Source organism: Abramis brama, assembly GCF_963993115.1.
Source record: "Abramis brama genome assembly, chromosome: 11".
In the NCBI taxonomy this organism is placed as follows: domain Eukaryota; kingdom Metazoa; phylum Chordata; class Actinopteri; order Cypriniformes; family Leuciscidae; genus Abramis; species Abramis brama.
Window position 1 is genome coordinate 38,709,033 of NC_139973.1, and position 25,048 is coordinate 38,734,080.

Below are 25,048 nucleotides of genomic sequence, written 5' to 3' on the forward strand. Positions count from 1 at the left end.
CACTTCCAGCACAGTTTCATGTTGTGTCGAGCCGCATTAGTGTTTTAAAAATAGTGATTTTGATGCTATCATAGTCGTGCCACAAGCACTCCCATTCAAAAGGCATTTTGACCGAAAACAAAAATACGGTTAATCTTAAAAGTGGCATTTCCATTCTAATTATGCTTTTACACGAAGTTTGACTCGGGTAGATTAACAAAAAGAGCCTAGGTTCAATTTTGGCGTTACCCTTTAAATTCATATCAAGATTCATTTAAAGACTTGTAAAAGGAAGAAAATACTATTTGCAACCTCTCTGGCTACTTCGTGGCAACAACGGTTTACCATATTTGCATCATTTCCATCAAATTTAGTTCAAAGTCATCCAAACACACAGATCATTTATAGACTCACAAGAGCAACAACTTTTTGAGAAAATGGCATATGGAAACAGTTGCTAAAGTAGGACTGGTCAGAAGAACTTAGTGAAGACTCAATTTGCAGACTTTTCTCAAAAATCAGCCCCACCATCAGATTTTTCTACATTTTTGTTGTCTCTTTCTCACATACATATACACAAAGGTCCAAACAAAGAGAGATTTGACTGGACTGACTGACATAAAGGGATCAAAGGAAGAGTGAACACTGAGGATCTCTCCCTCATCCTGTTCCCTCAAGGACAGACACAGACGAATGATGAACAAAGTGATATTTCACCGACTAAACTCCAGACAGTCTCAGCCTCTGGAACCAGAACAGCCCCGGACGTCAGGAGATAAACAGTGTCTGCTGGAAAAACTTCATATCTGAAGGAACGCTCTTTATTCTCCAGAAGAATCTCCACGGGTTTGTGTTTATCTTCTCCCACACACAGACACACACAAGCGCAGAGCATCCGTTTAAATAAGACATTTTCTATTTGTTTTCCCTGAAGTTCAGTCATAATGTTGCGGTCAAGGTTTTAATGAGGGTAATAATTTAGTTTTAGTTGACCAGTTGTAGTCTGATTAACAAGAACAGGAGTGTTTGACTTAATTTTTTAATGAATCACTCAAAAACTCACTTTACCAGTCTGAATCAAACTGAATTAACTAAATTGAAATATGACTTATTTCACCTGCAAGTTTTCATTAAAGTGATGTTCATCTGTATATAATAAACCCTGTAAATAATAAAATTAATCTATCCATCCATCCGTCCATCTATCCATCCGTCTGTCCATCTATCTATCCATCCATCCATCCATCCATCCATCCATCCATCCGTCCGTCCATCCATCCATGTATCTATCCATCCACCCGTCCATCCACCCGTCCATCCACCCGTCCATCCATCCATCCGTCCATCCATCCGTCCATCCATCCATCCATCCATCCATCCATCCATCCATCCATCCATCCATCCATCCATCCATCCATCCATCCGTCCATCCATCCGTCCATCCATCCATCCATCCATCCATCCATCCGTCCGTCCATCCATCCGTCCATCCATCGGCCATCTATCCATCTATCCGTCCATCCATCTATCCGTCTATCCATCCATCCATCCGTCCATCCATCGGCCATCTATCCATCTATCCGTCTATCCATCCATCCATCCATCCATCCATCCATCCATCCGTCCGTCAGTCAGTGAGACAGACTATCTATCAGGTATATGGTATCTATCCATCTATCCATCCATCCATCCATCCATCCATCTGCATAGTCAATATATATCTATTATAAGAAACCTGTGAAAATCTATTTTCCATGAGTATGCCCTTTTAAGAAATGTAATAAGAAATGTATGAATGCGTATTTATGCAGGCACATAACTGTCATAAGCAGTTACGTTAAAGGCCTTTAGGTTGAACACACAAGCTCTCGATAATGACATCAACAACAGTCTGCTTCCCCAAAATACATCCCGACATTTGGGAAAAAAATCTTGACAAACAGCTGACAACTGAATCAATAACAGTGAACACTGTTACAGAAGATTTCTGCTCTTTACTGACTTAACGAACAGACATGTTCTGCTGCATTAACTGCGAACAGCTAAAACACAGCGTGATTCAATCCAGTCTGTTCAGACGAGCACGACTCTGCGCAGGAATAAACCGTTTTGGCAGCGCAGTGATGTCTAATTTCGGCAGGACCAGTGGTCTGGATTGTTTCCAGTTGTTTGGTGTTAACAGGTGTGCTAGAGTGATTACCGTCCTGCCCTGAGGATCTGACAGCTGTCCGTCACTGAGTGCGACATGTCAGACCGCCTCGGGGATCGCCTGAAACTGACGAGCTGCTTAAACCAACTCACTAGTGCTGTCTGTATCTTATTCTGCCCAAAAACACTGTTCTAAAAGCTCATCCTAACCAATGTCCAGCAATCCGTGACAGCTTACAGAGAAAGGGTTTGTTGAGAATGGCATACTATCTAGTATGTGTGATGAAGGGAGTGTGTAGAGTCAGTATTTATTTCTTTAAAAAAAAGGTAAAAAAAAGAAAATCTTTGCATAAAATTGCATTAAATTAATCAAAAGTGACGATAAAGTCATTTATGATGTTAAAATTTCCATTTCAAATAAATATGGTTATTTTTAATCATGATATCAGTCGTGAACTGTAAACATCCCTTGATTGAATTAGATATTATTATTTTTAAAATCTGATTAAAAACACAAAATAACCATGTTTATTTCCAAGATTAGATAATTGGATGTCACTGCCTGAAATAAACTTGCATAATGAGATTGTGTGACAACCACACAGCAAATTACCATTCGTTTCATGTGCTGTTTGTAATGAATCGTTTGCATGCTAGTATTGCATTGAGAACACAGCCAGTGTGTTTTGCATTCTGACCTGTTTCAGATCCTCATGTGTAGGTGTATCAGAGAAGCAGTAATGATGGAAAAGACCCATTTTCTGACTCAGGAGGCAGTTGACCACATGTGCGCGGGCGTTCTGCCAGTGCACCAGTCTGACCAAACCTTGATTCAGAGAGCTGCCCAGATCCACAGACCAGTTATACGTGTACAGAGTCACCTGTGAACACAAACACATAGAGATATAGAGCCCTATTTTAACGATCTGAAACGCAAGTATCAAACGCGAAACGCAAGTAACTTTGTGGGCGGATCTCAGGCGCTGTTGCTATTATACCGGCGGGATAAATGACTCTTGCTCCCGACGCAAATCTAAAATGTGTTGGTCTGAAGTAGCTTCATTACTCATAGGTGTGGTTTGGCCGTAACGTGAAATAAACCAATCAGAGCGACATCTCACATTCCCTTTAAGAGCAGACACGCTTGTTCCATGGCGGATTGCTATTATAACGGCGGATTTGCCAGGCGCACCCCAGGAGCAGTTCACAGCCGAGGAGACCGACGTTCTCGTCAGGGCCGTAAAACACAGAGAAGTGACATTGGCGATGGAGAAACACACCCAAATTAGCTTCGGTTAAACAGGCGTATAATAATTTTGGTAAATGTGTATGCTAGATTTATGCCTATTTTTTCACATCTTCATGGACACCACAATGATTTCCCTCATGTGGAATATTTTTCCTTGTAATTAATTTTTCCTTGTGTAGATGAGAGAAGCAAAGTGTATGTGCGTTGTGCACACGCTACATTATGGCCAAGCATGCGCCCTTAAAATAGCATCTGAACGCGCCACTGACTTTAGACGAGGTTTCTCCTGGTCTGTGGCGGAATTGTTTTCTGAAACTGCAAAATAGCACCAGGGAACGTTTGTGCTGGAACACGCCTCCTCTTTTCGCTGAACCGCCCCCGGGAGCGCAAGTTCATTCCCTAATTTACCGACGTGCGTCTGTGGAGGGAAAAGTCCGCTGTGCGTCGGGTGCAAAATAGGAATGACACATGCGTCGGTGTACAAAGTCAGTTGCACTGGGTGCAAGATAGGACTCATAATATGAAACCGAAAGACCAGACCTCACAAATCCTGCATGACGTGACACAATCACAGTTGATTATAACATATTTAATTGTTGATATGCAGCTATGTGGAGCAACAAAATCCTGTTGCTTGTCGAAGCTGGTTTAGACAGCTTCGTTTTTATTGTGTGTTGCTTACGCATGTCACGGCTGGTTATATTCAACAGAACTGACCTTCTTATTGACAATGTGTATGTACAGGAAGCGCTGGCGTGGAGCCACGCCCCTCATAGCCTGTCCTAGGCTCAGCCAATCACTGTGCTCCAAGGACTCGAACCGCTGCAGACCCTTATGAGCTTTAATAAAAGACAGAATTATGTGAGGTGGTGTTATTTGGGTAAAGAAATTTGTGTAGATAATAGACAAAGAGCAAGAAATAAAGATCTGATCGTAATATCAATTCTGAATCTATTAAGTTTACCTCTGAATAACAGCTATGGGATTATTTTAGGGATCATTACATTAAAAAAATGAATTTAAAAAAAGGTTTTATAGCCTTGAGACACGACATTTATATCATCTATAGAGTGTGCTTGAGGAGAAAGGCAATGCAGAACTCACTCTTGAGTATGACATTCTCTGCTTAATTAATCTCTAGTATTTTTTAAATGCCAACATCAGAACACATACTCATCTAGAAGGTAAAACAATCTTCAGGTTTCAATGGTACAGTACAAGCAGGGATAAAAATGATCTTGCATACATGCATAAATGAGTGAACCTTCAATTAGGAGCACTTTAAACTACTTTCTTTAAAATTCTTGAAATATGCGTAGTTTATTTCAAAACATTTATAGTCCTGGAATAAAGATCTGTTCAACTATAAAGATTTAGGCATTAAGTGTGATGGGTAATTACAGCAGTAATTAGGATGGATGGATGGATTTTTTTAATGGTTTTGGTTAAAAAGTAAATTTCTCAAATGTTGAACCAGATTTCTCTGATTTCACAGAATTTTCATAAATTCATTATTGTGGGAAGTATGGTGATTCTTTGAAAACACATTCATACACACCAAAATAATTGATGTGATTATTTTGCCTTGTAAAGTTCTTAAAAATGAGAAAAATTATCTTTCCAGGACAGAAAAGTCCTATTTGAAGAATCACTCAAATATCCAGTCCCTGTCAGTGTGTGTCTGTGGTGTAATGGAGTGATTTGGAGGAAGGGCCCCTGTCGCAGTGAGGGCCACTAGGGGCCCCATAAGGGGCCAAACTTACGTGTGCACCTATTTAGTACTGGACTGTTCTCTTCATCTGAACTGTCTTCTGTGGGCAAACAGAGATGAGCACAAACAGCTTTGCAAAACGAGACAACTCTATGTTAATGAGGCATTAACACACACATACATGCATGCACACACACTCGCATACATACGCACACACACACACACACACGCACGCACAAAGCTCTGCAAGAGACAACATAAGCGAAAGATCTATGAATCTATGATGCAAGAAAAATAGTAATCATTCATTATACACTCGTAGGCTAAAAGAGATGTAAGAGATGAATACACCCAGCAATACTAAAAATAAAATCATAAAAGAAAAAAGAAAACATTTATTTGCAAGATCAGCTGAACACAAGATAAAAACACCAAGCGCAGCGATGCAGTAAGAGATTCTGGTAGAAGAGAACGTGATGCATCTGAGCCCATGGTGAGAAAGCGGTTAAACTATAAAGAACTAGTGAAGTTAATAACTTGAGAAACTTCAGCTTTGGACACATGGTTTAATGTTGTCACAGAGAGAGAGCGGTTAGAAGCCAGGGGACCTGTTGACCACAGAATTCAGTAATGACCTTACATTGCCTAGAGCCAGTTAAACTTCAGCCAAATTACTGGAGTATGATCTTAAAAGTGTCAGTATCATGAAGCCTGAATGTCACAGAGAAATGTCTCGGTCATATATTACCCCAAAATAAAAAAAAATAAAATAAAAATAAAATCTTGCTCAAAGACAATGAAGCCTATTTTAGGCCCATTAAAACTTTTTTACATTGTGACAAAATGTCATGACAATTAAGCAAATTACCCCCTGTACTGAGCGTTCTCATTAATGTAAAGTGAAATAATAATTAAATATTATTTGAATTGTAAAGCATAGCTGAAAAGTAGATTTGTAAGCAAATATAAATCATTTCAGGACTAAATATTACATATTTGTAGTATTTATTTTTAAATGACAACATTATTAATTAATTTCTGGTAATACTGCAATTATATACATTTATATTAAACACTATTATTTATTTACTTATGTCTGCATTTTTCTGTCACATATGATACTATAGGTTTCTTTTTCTTTCTAGAAACTATTTCCTGATTATTTTTTCTTTTAATTTTGGGGAGAAATATGACCTGATTAGAAGATAATTTTCATGAGATTCAGCTGAATATATAATGCATTACAAAGGTTAATGTTATGCATTGTAATGCATTCCCAGTGCCTTATAATTCACCTTGTAATCATTTATATGTTCTCATGAATGAGTGCAACCACAGTTAAATGACATCATTACATCATTCACATCACTTTATAATGAGATTATAATGCACTACACCAAATGCATTATTTGTTATATTGGCACTTGTTAATGTTGTTTTACTAAATGTATTGTAACTGTGGTTATATAATAAGCCTATTCATGAAAATAAAACAAATTGCAATGTGTTGGACAGTTTCCTCCAATGCAAGTTCAACCTGTGTGTTAAATAATCTCGAAAGAGAGTGTAACCAAAAGCCCTATTCGGACAGGACTAGAGAAATTAGAGAATTTCGTGTTTCACTTATGTGCGTTTATTATATACACTCGAGAAGTTTACTTATAATAAACTAAAATTATATCAATAAATAATAAAGCAAAAATAGATATATGCGATACGTGATGCACACAAGCTCCTAGTAATAAACACGGAAATGTTAGTCCTGTCCGAATCGGTACATGTAATCACAGACGTCGAGTGATAAGAATTGTGACTCAAACGTCGTTTAGAAAACTAGTCCCGTCTGAATACGGCTTAAGATGACATGATGAACATAGGAGGTACCTTGTTCTGTACTGCAATGCCATTGGCTGAAGTTGCGACCAATGAGAATGAAGCTCCTGGAGGTGGTAGGTGGTTGGCTGATGTGCTGGATGATTGACAGGGGGACATAGATGTCTCCCTGAGGACAGCTGCCGACACACACATGAAACAGTCCATCGGTTTAAGCATAAACTGAATCGACGGAAACATCGGATGGCACATTGCACAACGATGCACCAAATGCAGAAACAACTAATCACATGATTTGAAACACATCTGGACAGTTCGGATGAATGCTTCGACCAGGTCAGGAACGCACCTGGTTCTTTCGAACACTTTGACTATGGTGTCACTGGCCAGTGAGCTGACAAGATTGACAATTTCTGAGAGGATGGAAGGCAGGAGGAAATGATGCGAGACTTCAGTTGAACAGTGCTGGATGGACGGACAGCCTGCAAGACAACAAGAGAAAATAATTCTTTAATCAGGGAACGTTTGGATGATATGAAGAAAGAAATGTTCTGATTATTCTAAACAATCTTTTTAGGTTTTGAATAGATTATAAATCACGTTGAAGGGATAGTTCACCATAAAATTAAATAAAATAAAATAAAATCATCATTTACTTAGTGGTCTAATGCGGTAGGCTGTTCTTTCTTTTACGGACCACAAAAGAAAAATTTTAAAAAAAATGTCCCGCTCACACTAGTCCATATAATGGCAGTGAACAGAAACCAGCATCAAGCTTAAAAAACAAAACAAAAACAGAATAATCCCATGTGACACGTGCCATATATTCCATGTGTTCTGGGTGTATAAGATGGGGTTTGGTGAAAAGCAAACCAAAATGTTATGTATTATTTAACAAAAATCCTGACTTTGGCTGATGGTCTTCTGTGCGTGAGGCTCTATTAGTCTCTGACTCGCCCAGAAAAGGCACACGAGTTGTGATAAATCAAGATTAACAAAAACGCCACGTGAAATACAATGCCTAGAAATCCCAAAAAAGTATCTGTGTACTTTCTTCCATCACAGTCAAATATCACCGCACCAGAACTCCGGTTGTCAGATGACAGTCAGTGACAGTGTCATTATATGGATGAAAGCGAACATTTTCTTAAATTTCTCTTTTTGTGGTCCGAAAAATAAAGAAGGGCATCCGGCATTAGAACAACACCAGGGTGAGTAAATGATGACTTTCAGTTCATTTTAGGGTGAACTAACCCTTTTTAAACTTTCTTATCTTCTTTAATTAACATTTCCTAAGTTATTAAGAGTGTTGACGGGTGAAATTTGACTTTTTTGGGGGCTTGTTAAACTTTCACTTTATAATAAATGAATAGAGAAAGTTAAAATCAGGGAAATTCTAATTTGTGGTTTTTCATAAGACCTTCAATTATAAATTGTGAATATAAATGCCAATTGAAATGGTATACAACAAATAATTATTATAATAATATCAAAGAATTGCTGTTCTCAATACTGCTAGCTAATATGTAATTATTTGGTTGTAATGGAAATACAAAGGGTATATGCACATTAACCTGCCCGTGTTTCACCCATATATGAAATCTCATTTAAGTTTCAACTAGTTATTTGCACAGTCATAAATAGAAAAGTATTACACGGATGTGGGAACTCACCCAGTTTGTTCATGAAGGTGACCCAGGGCAGGTACGTGGTCTGGTAGACGGTTTGAAGAGTGCCGGTATCACCTTCCTCCAGCTGGACTGCATGTCTCCTACAACACAAAGACATCCAGACACGTCTATAGGCCTATACGGATGATAATTGCTTCTGTTAGAGGTCATTTCAGCATTTATGTCTCTCAAGTTACTGCCATCTGAATCAGAAATGCCAGTATTCTCCCAACACCCACGGCCAAATTATCTATTGTATTCCATCCAAATTGGCATCTCAGAAATTGCCAGGAAGAACTGGCCAGAAATCATTTTGGAAATCTGATTATTCTGATTTTGCACAGTAATAAAAATGTGGGTATTTGGCACAATGGAGGTGTTTCAGAGAACATATGAGACCCGTGCTGACAAAATAAGTGGCAATGAGCACATTTAAAAAAAATAAGTTACATTCTCTATTAAAATACACAGCATTATGTATGATTTGTTGGAATCAGACAAAAATGACTGAGCTACACCTGCTTGAAGTTGATAGAGTCAGTTTTTAAGTCAATTTTAAGAAAAATCAAGTTTTCTAAAGGTTTCAAAACAAAATCACCAAGCAACCCTTAAAATCCCCGGTAATAACACCAAATTTGGCACACACCACGTCAAAACCAAATATCTATAGGAAAAATATATATTCAACTTTTTTTTCCCATGATACCACAATTGTTTGATTAACATTTATTTATTTATTTTAACCTTTTATTTAACAGCTCATTCATTAAGACTTACTGTACCGCACGGATGTAATATAATATTACATATCAGATAATTTCCCCAACAGTTAACCTAACGTTTATTTAAGACATAACAGATCATGTTTCGCCAAGACAGATATTTTAAAATACTGTAATTCTGTGTATACAGTACAGTATGTGTATATCGGGATCGCATGGTGTCGAAGGCGTCTTTGTGCTCACGCATCAGATCTGACAGCCCGCGCGAGTAAGATCGTTTTGTTTACATCAGCATGAGTTTGAAAATCACATTTCATTGGTTCACAGAATTCGCTATGAATATTCACAGCGTTGGAATACTGCGCTTTAAAACAATACCGAACTTGTGCTGAGGGGAAACACGAGACGCGAGCAGAGATAAAACAGCATTTTTCATGGACAAAGGAAAAGTACTCCTCTCAGAAAATGAACAAATAAAGATACTTTTAGATGTTTAATTGCTATTTGGAGCATTTGGATTGCTAGACGAGGGCTTAAAGGGTTAGTTCTCCCAAAAATTAAAATTCTGTCAGTAATTACTCGCCCTCATGTTGTTCCAACCCTGTAAGACTTTCATTCATCTTCTGAACACAAAGATATTTTTGATGAAATCTGAGAGCTGGCTCACTCCTCCATAGGCTGCTAGGTAATTGAAATATCCCAGAAAAGTTAGTAAAGACAATGTTTAAAATAGTCCAAGTGACTACAGTGGCTCAACCTGAAGTTCATCAAGCGACGAGAATACTTTTTGTGTGCAAAAAAACACAAAAATAACGACTTTATTCAACTATTGATTTTCTTCTGTGTTTCTCTGAGTGAGTTCACGTAGTGTAACAGCGCAGCGCTTCTGGGTTATACGTCAGAACGTAGGCTCACTATTGGCCACCATCACACGCATCACACACATGACCAGCGTCGGCCAATGGTGAGCCTACGTTCATGAAAATGAATAGTTGAATAAAGTCGTTATTTTTGGGGGGGTTTTGCGCACAAAAAGTATTCTCGTCGCTTGATGAACTTATGGTTGAGCCACTGTAGTCACTTGGACTATTTTAACGATGTCTTTACTAACTTTTCTGGGATGGCAGATATTGATTACCTAGCAGCCTATGGAGTGAGACGGCTCTCAGATTTTATCAAAAATATCTTAATTTGTGTTCTGAAGATGAATGAAAGTCTTACGGGGTTGGAACAACATGAGGGTGAGTAATTACTGACAGAATTTTCATTTTTGGGTGAACTAACCCTTTAAGGAACTCATTTTTCTAAAAATCTCAAAAATCAACCAAAAAAAAATAAAAATCACTTGTTTTGCCTGTAGCTCGAATTTATCCCGTGTGCATTCTGACTCCTTTTGCAGCACAAGTCAAATATACTTTTTTTTCCAGCTTTATATCAATTAACAAAAACTTTTTTACTAGTTTCAGTTTTAAATGGCACACTGGGTCTGTTTCTTTGTCTTACCATCTGAACATGAAGCTTGAGCAGATGTCATTTGAACAAACATAACCCTAGGAAACAAAATGTATTTTGTACCTCTGGGCTTGCTCTTGTTCGACTGCCATGGCTTTCTCATGGTTCCACTGCTGTTTGACACTCTCCGTCTTGTGTCTCCGTCTGCCCATGCGACTGTCCTCGGCACGCTCCGGTATGATGTCATCCGTTGTCTTTGGACTGCCAAGTTCAGAAGTTTCTGGTTTACTCTACGGACACACACACACACACACACATCATAAGACAGATAACTGGCACCACTCCAATCATTTCTCTAGCAATTATGCTTCATTGCACATTATGCTGACCATCAATGCAATTTTGAAGGCGTTGACAGGCATAATTAATGAGAGCAATTTGCTGTTAATGAAGACAGCACATGCTGAGTGAGCACACGCACCAACATTTCCCAGAAGCTGCGGCGGGTGCTTTTGCCCGTGGGCGTGGTGGACTCAGGTGTGCTGGCTCCGGTGTTCGGGGTGGAGCTGGGGGCAGATATTAGGGTGATGGGAGACGGGCTGGTTCTGAGCCCGTGGGCTCCACTGGGCCTCCGATGACTCTCCTTCACCTCTTTACTGTCGCACTGCAGAAGACTCAAGGGAACTACAGTGACAAAACACTACGGATCAGCAAAACCAGGACAAGTTCACCAATATACGCTGCCGTTCAAAAGTTTGGGCTCAGTACGATTTATTGGTAACACTTTATTTTACAGTGTCCTTGTTACATATGTTACATGTAGTTACTATAGTAATAACTATAAATTATGCATAATTATATGCAACTAAACCTAAACCAAACCAAACCCTAATCCTAACTATGTAAGTACATGTAGTTACTTAATATCACTCAATGTATAATTACAGTGTAAAAAGACACCTTAAATAAAGTGTAATCGATTTTTTGTTTGTTTTTGATGTCTCTTCTGCTCACCAAGACTGCATTTATTTGATCAAAAATACAGTAAAAACAGTGAAATATTATTACCATTTAAAATAATTGTTTACTAAAATATCATTTATTCCTGTGATTGAAGCTGAATTTTCAGCATCATTACTCCAGTCTTCAGTGTCACAGAAATCTTTCTAATATGCTGATTTGAAACATTTCTTATTATTACCAGTGTTGAAAACAGTTTTGCTGCTTCATTTTGTGTCTTTTTTTTTCAGGATTCTTTTGATGGATAGAAAGTTCAAAAGAACCGCATTAATTTGAATCTTTTGTAACATTATACATGTTTTTATTGTCACTTTTGATCAAATTAATTCATCCTAGCTGAATAAAAGTAGTAATTTCTTCTTTTTTTGTCGTACTGACATTCTTTTGAATGGTAGTGTATTGAGCAAAACGTGTGACACAAATAAAAAACACTGTCAAATAAAAATAAAGAAAATAAGAACAAATAATCAAACACAAATAAATACAATAGAACAAAGAGACAAATATGAGACAAATGTTTTTCAGTTTTTTCAGGTAGGTCTAACATTAGTTTTCAGATACAGAAATTTAATTGAAAAGAGATCAAATGTTAAACAACATTGGATATAATCTTCACTGTATAAATTAAATAAAGATTAATCACTATTGAAGTTACAAAAGTTATTCAGTCAAGAGCAGTGAGTGATTTCCTTGTCTTTTTTGGTTTGAATAACATTAAGAAATATTAGGCTTCTGTCACTTTAAGACTAATGCACAGATCCAGCACTATGATACTGATGCACTTATCAGTGTCTTTATCAAATGTTTGTTCACTTAAGACATATCCTACTATGTTTGGATGTGTAGGATGTAGGATACTCGCCATGACGGGCATGTTGAAAATTTTTGTGTGAACTTGTCCGTTCAAGCACAAGAATTGAAAGAGAACTAGTGAAGAGAATTTAGTGCACACACAAATCTTCTCACAGATCGCGACTCCAAAATGACAAAAAAGCACATTAAAAGTAGTCCATGCAGCATCTCACATGGGCATCAGCTCCTCACCTGTGCTTTCATCCCGTTGGGCGGCAGCAGGCAGACAGAATGTGTCCAGACACAGCGGGTTGGGCAGCACGCGCATCTCCATGATGACGTCACCGAGGGCGTGGCGTAGGGCGGCCCTCAGCCTGTCCGTCAGCTGCAGCGGGCTGACATTACCCTGCTCCCACACATCAAAGCGCACACGCACAGCTGCTCCTGCGCACAGGACACACACACATCATCACACATGCATTTAAAGTCACTATGAAATGGAAGTTGTGCTAGCCACTACCACTAGCCATAGTGGCTGGTGAGCAAAAAAGTTAAAGGGTTAGTTCACCCAAAAATGAAAATTCTGTCAGTAATCACACCCCCTCATGTTTCTCCAACCCCGTAAGACTTTAGATCATCTTCGGAAGACATATTAAGATATTTTTGATGAAATCTGAGAGCCGTCTCACTCCTCCATAGGCTGCTAGCTAGGTAATTGATATCTGCCAGCCCAGAAAAGTTAGTAAAGACATCGTTAAAATAGTCCAAGTGACTACATTGGCTCAACCTTAAGTTCATCAAGCGACGAGAATACTTTTCTTAAAAAACAAAAACAACAAAAATACTGTTACACTAGTGAACTCACTCAGAGGCTCACAGAAAAAAATTAATAGTTGAATAAAGTCGTTATTTTTGTTGTTGTTTTTGCACACAAAAAGTATTCTCGTCGCTTGATAAACTTAAGGTTGAGCCACTGTAGTCACTTGGACTATATTAACGATGTCTTTACTTTTCTGAGATGGCAGATATTGATTTCATCAAAAATATCTTAATTTGTGTTCTGAAGACGAATGAAAGTCTTACGGGGTTGAAACAACATGAGGGAGAGTAATTACTGACAGAATTTTTGGGTGAACTAACCCTTTAACGTTTTTGCTCACCAGCCACTGTGGCTAGTGATTTTCCAAAGTTACTAGCCACTGTATTTTCACTGGCCACAATTTTGACCACCATGGGGGAAATACTATGCATCCTGATAAAGTTCCCTTGGCCTTTGGGATTAAAATAGCCCCACATCATCACACAGCCTTCACCATACCTAGAGATTGGCATGGAGTACTTTCCATAAGATCATCTCTCAATGCAAATCAAACCAGCTATTAGGCTAACTGAAATAAAACCATGCCAATCTCTAGGTATGGTGAAGGGTGTGTGATGATGTGGGGCTATTTTAACAACTTTAGCATGGGTGTCCTAACTTATTCACATCACTGTATGTGCAATCCCACACTGAAATTCAAGCCCTGTAACAGCAACAATATTCATCCGGAACAAATAAAACGAGTGAGTGAGAGGAGGCGGGTTTGTGTGTGACTGCGAGAAAGCGCAGCTGGTATTGTGTATCTATAGACCTTATTCAGAGCAGCGCCATGACAGGTATGAAAGCGAGACTGTGAGGGATAGTCTTGCCTTGTTTCCAATAGCATCCGCTGTAAAAAGCTGTATAAAGCTCCTAGATTACTTATAATTTTCCACAGCTTATATTGTCAGGAGTTTTTTGCCAACTGAAATTTCTTGGAAAGATATTTTTTCCAGTGTTTCATGAGCAGAACAATCCAAAAACACATTAAATAGCAGTACAGCCCATTGAAGAGATGCATGTCTGTCCCTCAGCCTCGCTTTCATTCCCATTTAAAATCAAAGATGGCGCTGCTGTGAATAAGGTCTATTCTGTGGAAAATGAGTATTGGAAGCATTTCATATATTTTAGTATCAATAGGTATCGAAAAATCAATATTTCTGACAACACTACATTGCACTTAGTTTATTATTTCCGATGCCTTTTTAGAAGACTACAATTGAAAAATGTATATTCAACCCGCCAAAGTGGCTAGTAGTAATGACTGCGTTCAGCGCCACCGCTGAAATACATCCGCATTCGGCGAGTGTTAACGACGTCAAGGGAATTGATTATGGTCGTGGTTTGCTATTGGTGGATCTCATGTGAGTGACAGGTTGCCCCGCCCTTGTCATCAAAGAAGAGATGCTGCAAGAGGAAGTTATTCTGATTCAAGATTATGAGGGCACATGGAACTACTGTTTGTTTGCAAAAGCTTCCCAACCTGAGCTCTGGCTGAGAGAGTCCACCTTAACAACCGTCGTCAGGGCCTCAAACTGGTCTGGCTGGAGGGAGATGGTGGAAACGTCAGCTTTAAGAGCCGGTCCGCTGGCGTCCTGAGCGGGAACCTGCAGCGCGCAGCCTTTAGCGTCCACGAATGACAGCGCGATGCAGGCGATACCTGGGGAGCGCAGCAAGTGGACACGGTTAGAGGAGAAAGTGATGGAGGAGAGAGACAGAACTAAAGAGAACAGATGCAAAAAATGATGCATGAAAGCAATAAATTCAGCTAGTGCTGAAAGACAAACGGGGGTTTGCTATAGAGACGCATGCTGATATGTTTGTGTCTCTTCAAACAAAGCCACTTTCTGTGCTCAAGGGGATGATTTTTATTCGTCATTAAATTAATATTCGTCAATATTATCATATTGTTATATGAAGGTCACATGAAATCTGTCTTTAAACTTTTTAACAGATCCTCATCATTTATTATGCTTCTTTTTCAAATGCCTTTTATGTACAGATCTGATGACCCTCGACAGACACAGCCTTTCAATATTAAAATATGAAAAAGCATCATGAGACTATGATGATGTTAACAAAAAGTGAAATAAACAAAACATTTCAATATTTGATTTTTTTTTTGTTTTTTTGTATGCATTTAAAAAATTATGCGGTCCCTTAAACAACAACTTTGTTTTAATAATGTTTGTTTTTCAAAAGTTGTGCAGTTACAAAGCTCTTGTGAACGGCATGTTTTAAATGGGTGTAATTTCCATTCAAGCTTTAATTTAGTCTGAAAATATAATTTAATAGTAGAGATGCACGGATACTAAATTTCTCGGCCAATACTTATAGCTGATTATTCAGAATGATACATGCCGATAGTTTTAATTTCTTAAAGAAGAAAAAAAAGTACACAGCGTTAGACTAAACTGGGAAGGGTCACAGCACTTGCATATTGTTGTCCTATTGCTAGTTTGATTGCTTCTATTGCTCTCCGCATTTGTAAGTCGCTTTGGATAAAATCGTCTGCTAAATGATTAAATGTAAAAAAATCTCTCCCAACTAATGCTGTAAACTATATCGGGAACCCTCTCATTCGGTACATTACCACAATATTAGAGGTTAAAACTAACAACAGAGTCCAAACTATTATTTTCAACTGCATTTATATATTTACTTGTATTCAAGAGGAAGAAAAGACTCATACTCCGTGTTGCCACTTGAACAGAGGCGCTACAGCGATCTGTCACGTCACATTTAAGACCATCAAAACGCCATTCATTGTTTGAATTTCGTAAAAAAATGGACATAGTTTGAAAGCTGAGACTTTGTTGCTTAAGCACGAAGCTTTTTGCGATTATTGGATGGGGGAACACTACAAATAATGTTTGGTGTACTGAAAAAGCACAGACCTGGCAACCCTGGCTTGAACTACGGGACGAGACATAGGATCAAATAGAGCCTGCTTTAATGTCGCTATTTTTCAACTGTTAATGTGTTATTGTAGCCATAAATTCAACACAACACACATTTTCTTCACACACAGTATAAGTTGCAGTCTGACATCTTTTTCCAACCCATTTTGATTGACAGGATATAATCTGCCCTGATCATCGGCTGTTTTTAACAATCAGACAATGGCTAACAGTGAAAATAATTGCTTTAATCGGCCAATACCGATGATGCATCCCTATTTAATATTTTATTTTGGGTCCATAAAATGCTTGCTATGAAATTAGCTGGTCAGCTAGTCTGACATTTTATTCTAAAACTTCTGTGGTAAAAATTTTCACCACAAAACACTATAACAAAACAGTGTTGTTTTTGTTGACTAAAAGTATTCAAAAATAGTTTTCGGCAATAGAAAACGTTGAAATAAAATTTGATAAAAATATCAGATGAAAAACTTAAACTTAAAAAAAACTTTAAAATGTTGTCTTGCTGAAATAAGTATATTTAAGTTGAAGAGGTAAAATTACTAAAATTAAAGAAGAAATAGAAATATTTAAGAATAAAAATGGCAAAATTACAAAAAAAAAGTGCCAATGTTGCTTAAAAGTGTATAAAGTTTTAAGAGAGTTTATTTTCTAAAAGTCCACGAGGATGAAAGTGCCCATAGTTGAAGAAACACCCATATGTGCCCTTAATTTATATAAACACAACTATATTTCAGAAAAACAATGCCTCTACTGGAGTACAAACTCTCATAAATCCTTTAAATGGGTTTTTCTGCTGTTGTATTGACTCGGTTGTGCTGTTTACAGCGTGAAGCCGCGGCTCTGATAAGCGCAGAAAGAAAGAGATTTCCATCATTAGATTCTCAGAGATCGATGGCGCCTTCGCTCCAGTGGTTGTGGCTATAAGAAAGCCTCGCAAACAGAGCGGCGGTCGCATTAAAAGGCATTAGCAGCAAACAGTGGAGCACGAGCAGGGATTTATCCAGCTGCTTGTATTAGCGTATGCCGTTAGCGGTTTAAAGCATGATCGATGTGTAAGTGTGTGTGTGTGTGTGCCAGATATCAGATGCTAATGCGCTGCACACAAAATCACCTGAGATGAATCACCCCTGTGCAAAGTGCGAATGCATTCTGCACAAGTGCGGCCTGGATGCATGTGTGAAAGGTTGCATTTGGTCTGAAACACACAATACATAAATGCTTCCATCGAAGCAAGCTCAATTTCCTGCATCAACGCGTTTCTGAAATGTGTCAGAATGTGATTCACGATGCAATGCAATGCAAGTTCGTGTTGCTTTCAGAGCAGTGCCAATCAATGAGTAGCTTCTCTTTGCCCTCTCATCTAAAACCCCATTAGCTGTGATCTTTTAAGGGCACTTGATGAGGTGTGATGTAGTGTGGCGTGACCCCTGCGCTCCAGTGAGACTACATGAAGACAGTCAGACGCTCTGTCTGACTGAAGCCCTAGAGCCCATCATGGAAGTCACTTTCTGATCTATAACGACAGCGGCAGAGAGTGTGAATGAGATGATTTTGGACTCTCAGAAAATCTGATCTCGTATACACGGTACAAAGTGAAAATACTGTAAACTGCATTACACAATGAGACATTTTCATATACAATGAAAGAATACATGTAGCAATACTTGCAAAATTTGAAGGATTGTTTCGAAAGGTACCTTAAATTTATGACGAAGACACGAACAGTCATATACATCACTGCTGTGTTACACTACTATCCACTTGTGATATTACGACACTCAACACTCATAGATAACGACACATTTCATCCTCTGTTGGAACGAAAGTGGCTAACTTCTGTCTGCCTCGTCTACAAGCAAGGACAAAAATAAAGCAATTGAATTTGAATTAATATCGATTCTGGAATAAATAAAAAATCGATTTTAGAATCGTAAAAAAATTAAACGCGGTATCTATGTGAATCGATTTTTTCTCCCAGCCCTATCAAACACATGAACGCACTGAAGCTAGAGGCCCATTCTTGTTTTCCCCCTCAGATTTCAGCTACATTTACATCAGAGTTTGAAAATGATCGTGTTCGTGATGGAGTCAGTCAGCGGGTGAATGTTAACAGCCCTGTCTGTGTGACAGCTACTGTCTTTGTGGCTTCATGGAACAATGAGCTCCATTCACAGAGAAACTTCCAAGCCCTATTGTCTGCAGCTTAAATGTTGCTTGATACTTCCTAACTAAGCAAACATAAAGGCACATATTGCAATACTACTGCAAAGATGTCAATCGGGGAGCGTTCGCACAGTGCTCTTTTTCTCAGTGAACTTCACACTGACTGACTGCAAACATTTGTTTTAATATGCGCCAGAAGCATTCAACATTTCCTAGCATTAGCAAGGTGTTTTGAGTTGGTAATTGGGCAGCCAGCTTAGAGGAACAGTTCACCCAATTAAAAAATAAACATACATTTAAAAGTTATTTTCTCTTATATGCATCTGCATTTTGGTGCAAGACAATCTGTGATGAAAAACACCCCAGTCCAGTTTCCCATTTTTCAATCTGAACATGAAGGAAAATTAGATTTTCAGCAAATAACTGATTCAAATTCCATCAGTTAGGGTTAGGGTTAGGGTTAACCCCTAACCCTAACCCTCATATAAAGTTATGCAATGGCTTCAAAAGATTTGGAATATAGTGCACAGGTCAAATGGACAACTTCTATGATGCTTTTTTAAATAATTTTTTAAGCTCTATAGCTCTATAGAGATTGTGTTAAACTTTTCCTTCTAGTCCAGTTATGCCATCCCATCGTGCTAAGTCACAGATTTTTAATGAGCAACGAATAATTTATTCGATTAATGTGCTTCCATTGTAGTTTATGCCCATGTTTTCAATCATACGCTTTTAATGTGCATTTTTAGAATTTATGCACATCTTGGCGTTTCCATCTAGCGTTTTTGTATGTTATATCCCAAAATGGGTATAAAAATAGGTGCATGGAAACGTGACATGACATGAAGGTGAGTAAACTTTCATTTATGGGTGAACTACCCCTTTAAGCTGTGATCATGTGACCATGCAGTACCACACGCAGCCAGTGGGGGCGCCACAGGGCACACAGCAGAACAGTGGAGTGGGTGGAGGGTCTTATACCTTGAAACTGAGAGGTTGGGAAGAGATTCTGAACAAGGTCCGACATTGTACCTGAGGCACAACAGACACCCAACAGGACAGAAACAATGAATGGGACAAATCAACATTGATGAACAACCAATAAGCAGTGTTGGGGAGTTAAGAGTAGCTGCACCAACTTAAAGTTGCAGTGTGCGATTCCTGTGTCACTCGCAGCACTAAACTCTTTGAAGTAGCATTGAGAAGCACAGCGTCAGAAAATCTGTTTACTAGAGTTTATTTCAATTAACCAGTTTTAAGATTTTTAAGCAATTCAAGTCATCAAATAATGTTGCTCGCTAAAGTCCGTTATGTAAAATTCATGGGGTTCACGTAAAACGCAGCTAAAAACCTCTCTGGTTTGAAAATCTTAAAGGGTTTTAGACTTCAGATTAGATTTAAAATGACACATTATTTTTAAAGGCCTTTAAATGTGACACAAATGTAACTTTATGTCAGTTGTATTGTAACGAAGTACATTGGTGTTCAAGTTTGCTACTGTAATCGGCATCCTAATTGTTTTTGTAACAGATGAATACTGATTTAAATAAATTAAAGCTGCTTGGCAAGCTACAACTTCAGAAAACTACTGCGAGAGATGAAGAGAAACAGGAAGATGAACATGGAGATAAAATTCAAATGCAAATTCCAATTAAATTGCCTGCATTAACATCAGCGTTGTTATTGTTAACTAAAAAAAAAAAAAGAGTTTTTTTTAAATAAAATATGAAAATTAGTTGATAAACCTACTTAAACAAACAAACATTAGAAATGTTCCCTTGGCAAGTAAATCAAATAAAACTACTAAAACCAAAATAATTTAAACCTTAATAAATAAATATATATATATATATATATATATATATATATATATATATATATATATATATATATATATATATATATATATATATATATATATATATATATATAATTTAAAATCGAAATAAAATGATAAAAGCACAGAAAAATTACTCAAATATAATAATAATAATAATAATAATAATAATAATAATAATAATAATTATTATTATTATTATTATTATTATTATTATATATAATATTTATTATTATTATATTTATTATTATTGTTATTATTATTATTATTATTATTATTATTATTATTATATTTTAGTAATTTTCTAAACACATACATACATACATACACACACACACACACACACAATAAAATATAAAAATAAAAACATCAAATATATAAATAATGCTAAAATAACACTGATTAATGTACTTGCGTAGGACATGTTTCGAGTCATCCCAGGACATGTAATGGCTTGTGGGAAATTCAAACCCATTTCGTATCCACACTGCACTGGTCAGGCTGATAATAGTGAACATCTCAGTGAAGTCCTGCCTTGAAAAACCCTGGAGGAGCTGCTCCGACCTCTTAGGAACTGATATTACTGTCATCCTGCATCAATAACCCCACGAGCAGACAATTCCAGGAGCCACAAAGCCCTTTATTTACATTCTGATTAAGTGCAGGAGCTGTAATGGTGGAAGAGCATCCAGTAATGGCTCTTTTAATAGCGGGTGCATTAGGAGATCTTCAGGAGCAGCTCTTCCAGGTATTTGGACTGTCAGTTCATTAGTGTTGGGGAAAGAAGAGGAGAGGAACCCTGTGGCTCCAGTTCGAAGCTGCTCCCACTTCTGCTGTCTCCTCCTGACAATTACCTCTCTGCAGTTTGGGATCAAGTCATATTAGGACCCTAAGAGGCTTGTTAAAGACCCTTCACGTTAATGAGACGGACCTGGAGCCTTCCCTCCGCTGCTGTTAAAGCACTCACAAACTTTCCACTTTCCACCAAAGGACTGTTAAAAACACCCCGCTTTGGGGACCTAAAGGGGTCGGATGCAGATTTCAGATCAGATTTAAAATGAAATGTTATCTCTAAAGGCCAAATTTTTTAAACTGTACCTTAATTTTCCACTTAAAGAAGTTAAACACCTATTTTGCTGTCAGTTAAAGGATAACTGTCGCCAAAATGCAACCTAGGCTCTTTTTGTTAATCTACCCGAGGCAAACCTTCGTGTAAAAGCATAATTAGAATGGAAACACCACTTTTAAGTTTGACCGTATTTTCGTTTTAGGTCAAATTGCCTTGTGAATGGGAGTGCTTGTGGCACGATTATGCTAGCATCAAAATCTCTAGTTTTAAAACACTAAGAAGGCTCGACACAACATGAAACTGTGCTGGAAGTGTCACCAGGGGCTCTACACATGAACTCCAGCATTGAGAACAGTGTTTGTGTTCACAGAGTTTACTAAAAAGAAAGATTTTGAACAACTCACTGTCTCTGTGTCCGCCGGCATTTTGACAGTCAAAAGTAGTCGATCTCTGAATGCAACGTAACAGGGAGGAGAGTAAAGATGGAAAGCTCCTAAAGCTTAGTTCCATATAAATTCACGGATAATTTGTGGTTTTGTCGTTAGTGAAAATCAATATTGACCTTGTATCTGAAAAAGGATCCTCATATAAGAAGCGATACTAAAATTCAGAGTCAGTTCATTCGCATTCGGAGATCGACTATTTTTGACTGACAAAATGCCGGCGGACACAGTTACAGTGAGTTGTTCAAAACCTTTCTTTTTAGTAAACTCTGTGAACACAAACACTGTTCTCAATGCTGGAGTTCATGTGTAGAGCCTCTGGTGATACTGAGAGCACAGTTTCATGTTGTGTCGAGCCTTCTTAGTGTTTTAAAACTAGAGATTTTTGATGCTATCATAGAAGTGCCCCAAGCACAAGGCACAAGGCAATTTGACCGGTCAATTGATAAAATACGGTCAAACTTAAAAGTGGTGTTTCCATTCTAATTATGCTTTTATATGAAAGTTTGCCTCGGGTAGATTAACAAAAAGACCCTAGATTGCATTTTGCCGAGAGTTACCCTTTAAAGAATCATGGCGGGAGGCCAATGGGCCTCATTCACCAATATCTTCCTAAGAATTGTCTTAACTTTGTACTTAATAAACTTCCTAAGAAAAGTCTACGTCGGATTCATGACATGTTCTTAAACTACAGAATTGTTTGCACCTGTGTTCTTAGGATTGATGAATCCCACGTCTTCGTATTTGAAAGCGTGTGCCAGTTGTTGCTAATTAGCATAAGAAAACGCCCCGCAAATTCCCCTATAAGGACATGACACTTCAGCGCCGTGTGCAAGAAAAGATGGAGAATGTCCAAAACATGGTGGTGGTCCACCGATCACCAAACCAAAAAAGAACTTCAGCAATTCTGAAATAGAAATTCTACTGCAACAGATAAATGCCAAACGAGGCATAATATTTGATTTAATCAGCTTAATTGCTGATGTAAATTGCAGTGTTAGTGTTTCTTTGCATACTATGATTATTATTTATTTTTTTTCAACAAATGATCAGAAATACATTACAGTAAAATACTATCACTGTAAACGACTGTAGAATTAAATAAAATGCAGTAACCAATTATTTGGAGCAAACTGTCATCACTCAAATGTGCGTAAGAGTGCTCTCGAGTGTGCGTAGATTTAGTTCTTAGCTAAGAACAAATCCAAGATAAGAAAACATTAGTGAATGTCAGAATCTTCGTGAAAAGTGTGTAAATGGGGTTTAAGAACACATTTCTTCGTAAGAACGGTTGGTGAATGAGGCCCAATGTTATTAGTCATAAATAAGCTATAATTGTGAATTTTGCCTGTCTAAATTTAGATGCTGATAAAGAATAGTAAAAGTATGCCAGAAAACACATGCTCATCAAGACTACGTTTATTTGATCAAAAACAGACCAAAACATTGTGAAATATTATTACAGTATAAAATGTAATACAGTATTAAATAATGGTTAATTTCTTTTTTCAGGATTCATTGATGAATAAAAAGATTAAAAAAGCAGCATTTAGTCAAAATAGAAATCTTTTCTAACAATATAAATCTTAACTATCACTTTTTATCAATTTAACACATCCTTGCTGAATGATGTGTATTAATTTCTTTCAAAAAATAAAGAATTACTGACCCCAAACTTTTGAACGGAAGTGTATATTGTTACACAAGATTTCTATTTTAAATAAATGCTGTTTTTAAAATAAAAAAATGATTCATCAAAGATTCCTGAAAAAGGTATCACAGGTTATAAAAAACAATATTAAGCAGCAAAACTGTCTCCAAAATTGATAATAAATCAGCATATCAGAATGATTTCTGAAGGATCATGTGACACTGAAGACTGAAGTAATGATGCTGAAAATTCAGCTTTGATCACAGGAATAAGTTACATTTTAAAGTATATTAAAATAGAAAACAATTTCACAATATTACTGTATTTTTGATCAAATAAATACAGTCTTGCTGAGCATAAGAGACGTCTTTCAAAAACATTAAAAATATTAATGTTTCCAAACTTTTACCAGTACTGTATATAAACGTACAACGAATTTGATTCATAAAAAAAAAATAAAAAAAAACATTTTCATGAACATTTGTGTCCTTAATATTATGTACTAACTTCAACCACTGCTTAATACCTATTAGTACCTATACTAAGACCTATTAGTGAACACTTAGATCCAGGAACACTGAATTCGTTTGAGCGATGAATTAAAACCATGAATAAGACGGTAAAAGCGATGTGTGTGTGGCTGGAGGAGCTCAGTCACACCGCACAGGTGTAAACACAGAAATGTGCTCGCTTTTTAATAAGGCTGAAACGAAACAACACTGACCAGTCAGCAAATCTAGCGAGATGGAGAGAAACTGTGCCAGCAAACACTGATGGAAGAAATAAAACTCATGAAATTTTGGCAAGATAAACAGGCAAAGTGTGTGTTATTCAGGACCTCAGGAATAAGATTTAGGAGGTGCTAAAGGAGTCACAGCGAGATATAAATCAAAGCACAGAAAAACGAGACGCGGATGGTGTTTGCTAGCTGGGTCGGGGGAATAGAAGTGTCTTTACCTTTGCCTCCGGTTCCTTGGCCTCCAGGTTTATTGTACAGGTAGATGTCATGATCCGGCAGCTCGCTGCTCAAATGGAAGTAATGCTGAGAGAGAAAACAGAGAGAAACAAGGAAAGCAGATTTATGGAGACTGATAATCTAAAAATAATGGTTACACTTTACAATGATGTTCCATTAGTTAACGTTAATTAATGCATTGCCTGACATTTACTAACAATGAGCAATTCATTTGTTACAGTATTTATTCATCTTTGGTAACGTTAGCTCACGTCCATTGATTAATATTAACAGATATACTTTTCGATTTCAATAATGTAAATGTTTAAATTAGCATTAAGATTAATAAATGCTTTAGAAGTATTTTGTATTGTTAATTCATGGTAACTAATAAATTAACTAATGTTAATAAATGGAATCTTATTGTAAAGTGCAACCCAAAAAAATGCATGTATGCATATTTTATTTATTTATTTGTATATCTTCATAATGATACCAATTTGAAGTTGCACAATATTATTGTTAATCATATCGGTACTGGCCTAATTATTGTTTTTTCATTATTAAAGGT

General features: G+C 37.4%; 1 protein-coding gene across 20 annotated transcripts in view; it reads right to left on the minus strand.

The window, feature by feature from the left end:
- szt2 (SZT2 subunit of KICSTOR complex) overlaps positions 1–25,048 on the minus strand; it is a 130,430-nt gene that overhangs the window by 39,831 nt on the left and 65,551 nt on the right. For 13 of the 20 annotated variants that reach the window (XM_084128805.1, XM_084128807.1, XM_084128809.1 and 10 more), the window contains 11 exons: positions 24,480–24,564; positions 19,504–19,554; positions 14,919–15,095; positions 12,829–13,020; positions 11,246–11,448; positions 10,888–11,054; positions 8,594–8,691; positions 7,270–7,402; positions 6,972–7,099; positions 4,094–4,215; positions 2,826–3,008 (listed from right to left, as the gene is read on the minus strand). In XM_084128805.1, coding sequence (XP_083984931.1) covers positions 2,826–3,008; positions 4,094–4,215; positions 6,972–7,099; positions 7,270–7,402; positions 8,594–8,691; positions 10,888–11,054; positions 11,246–11,448; positions 12,829–13,020; positions 14,919–15,095; positions 19,504–19,554; positions 24,480–24,564 — 1,539 coding nt within the window. The remainder of the gene's footprint in view (positions 1–2,825; positions 3,009–4,093; positions 4,216–6,971; positions 7,100–7,269; positions 7,403–8,593; positions 8,692–10,887; positions 11,055–11,245; positions 11,449–12,828; positions 13,021–14,918; positions 15,096–19,503; positions 19,555–24,479; positions 24,565–25,048) is intronic. The other 7 variants (XM_084128812.1, XM_084128810.1, XM_084128804.1 and 4 more) reach the window with 1 other exon arrangement.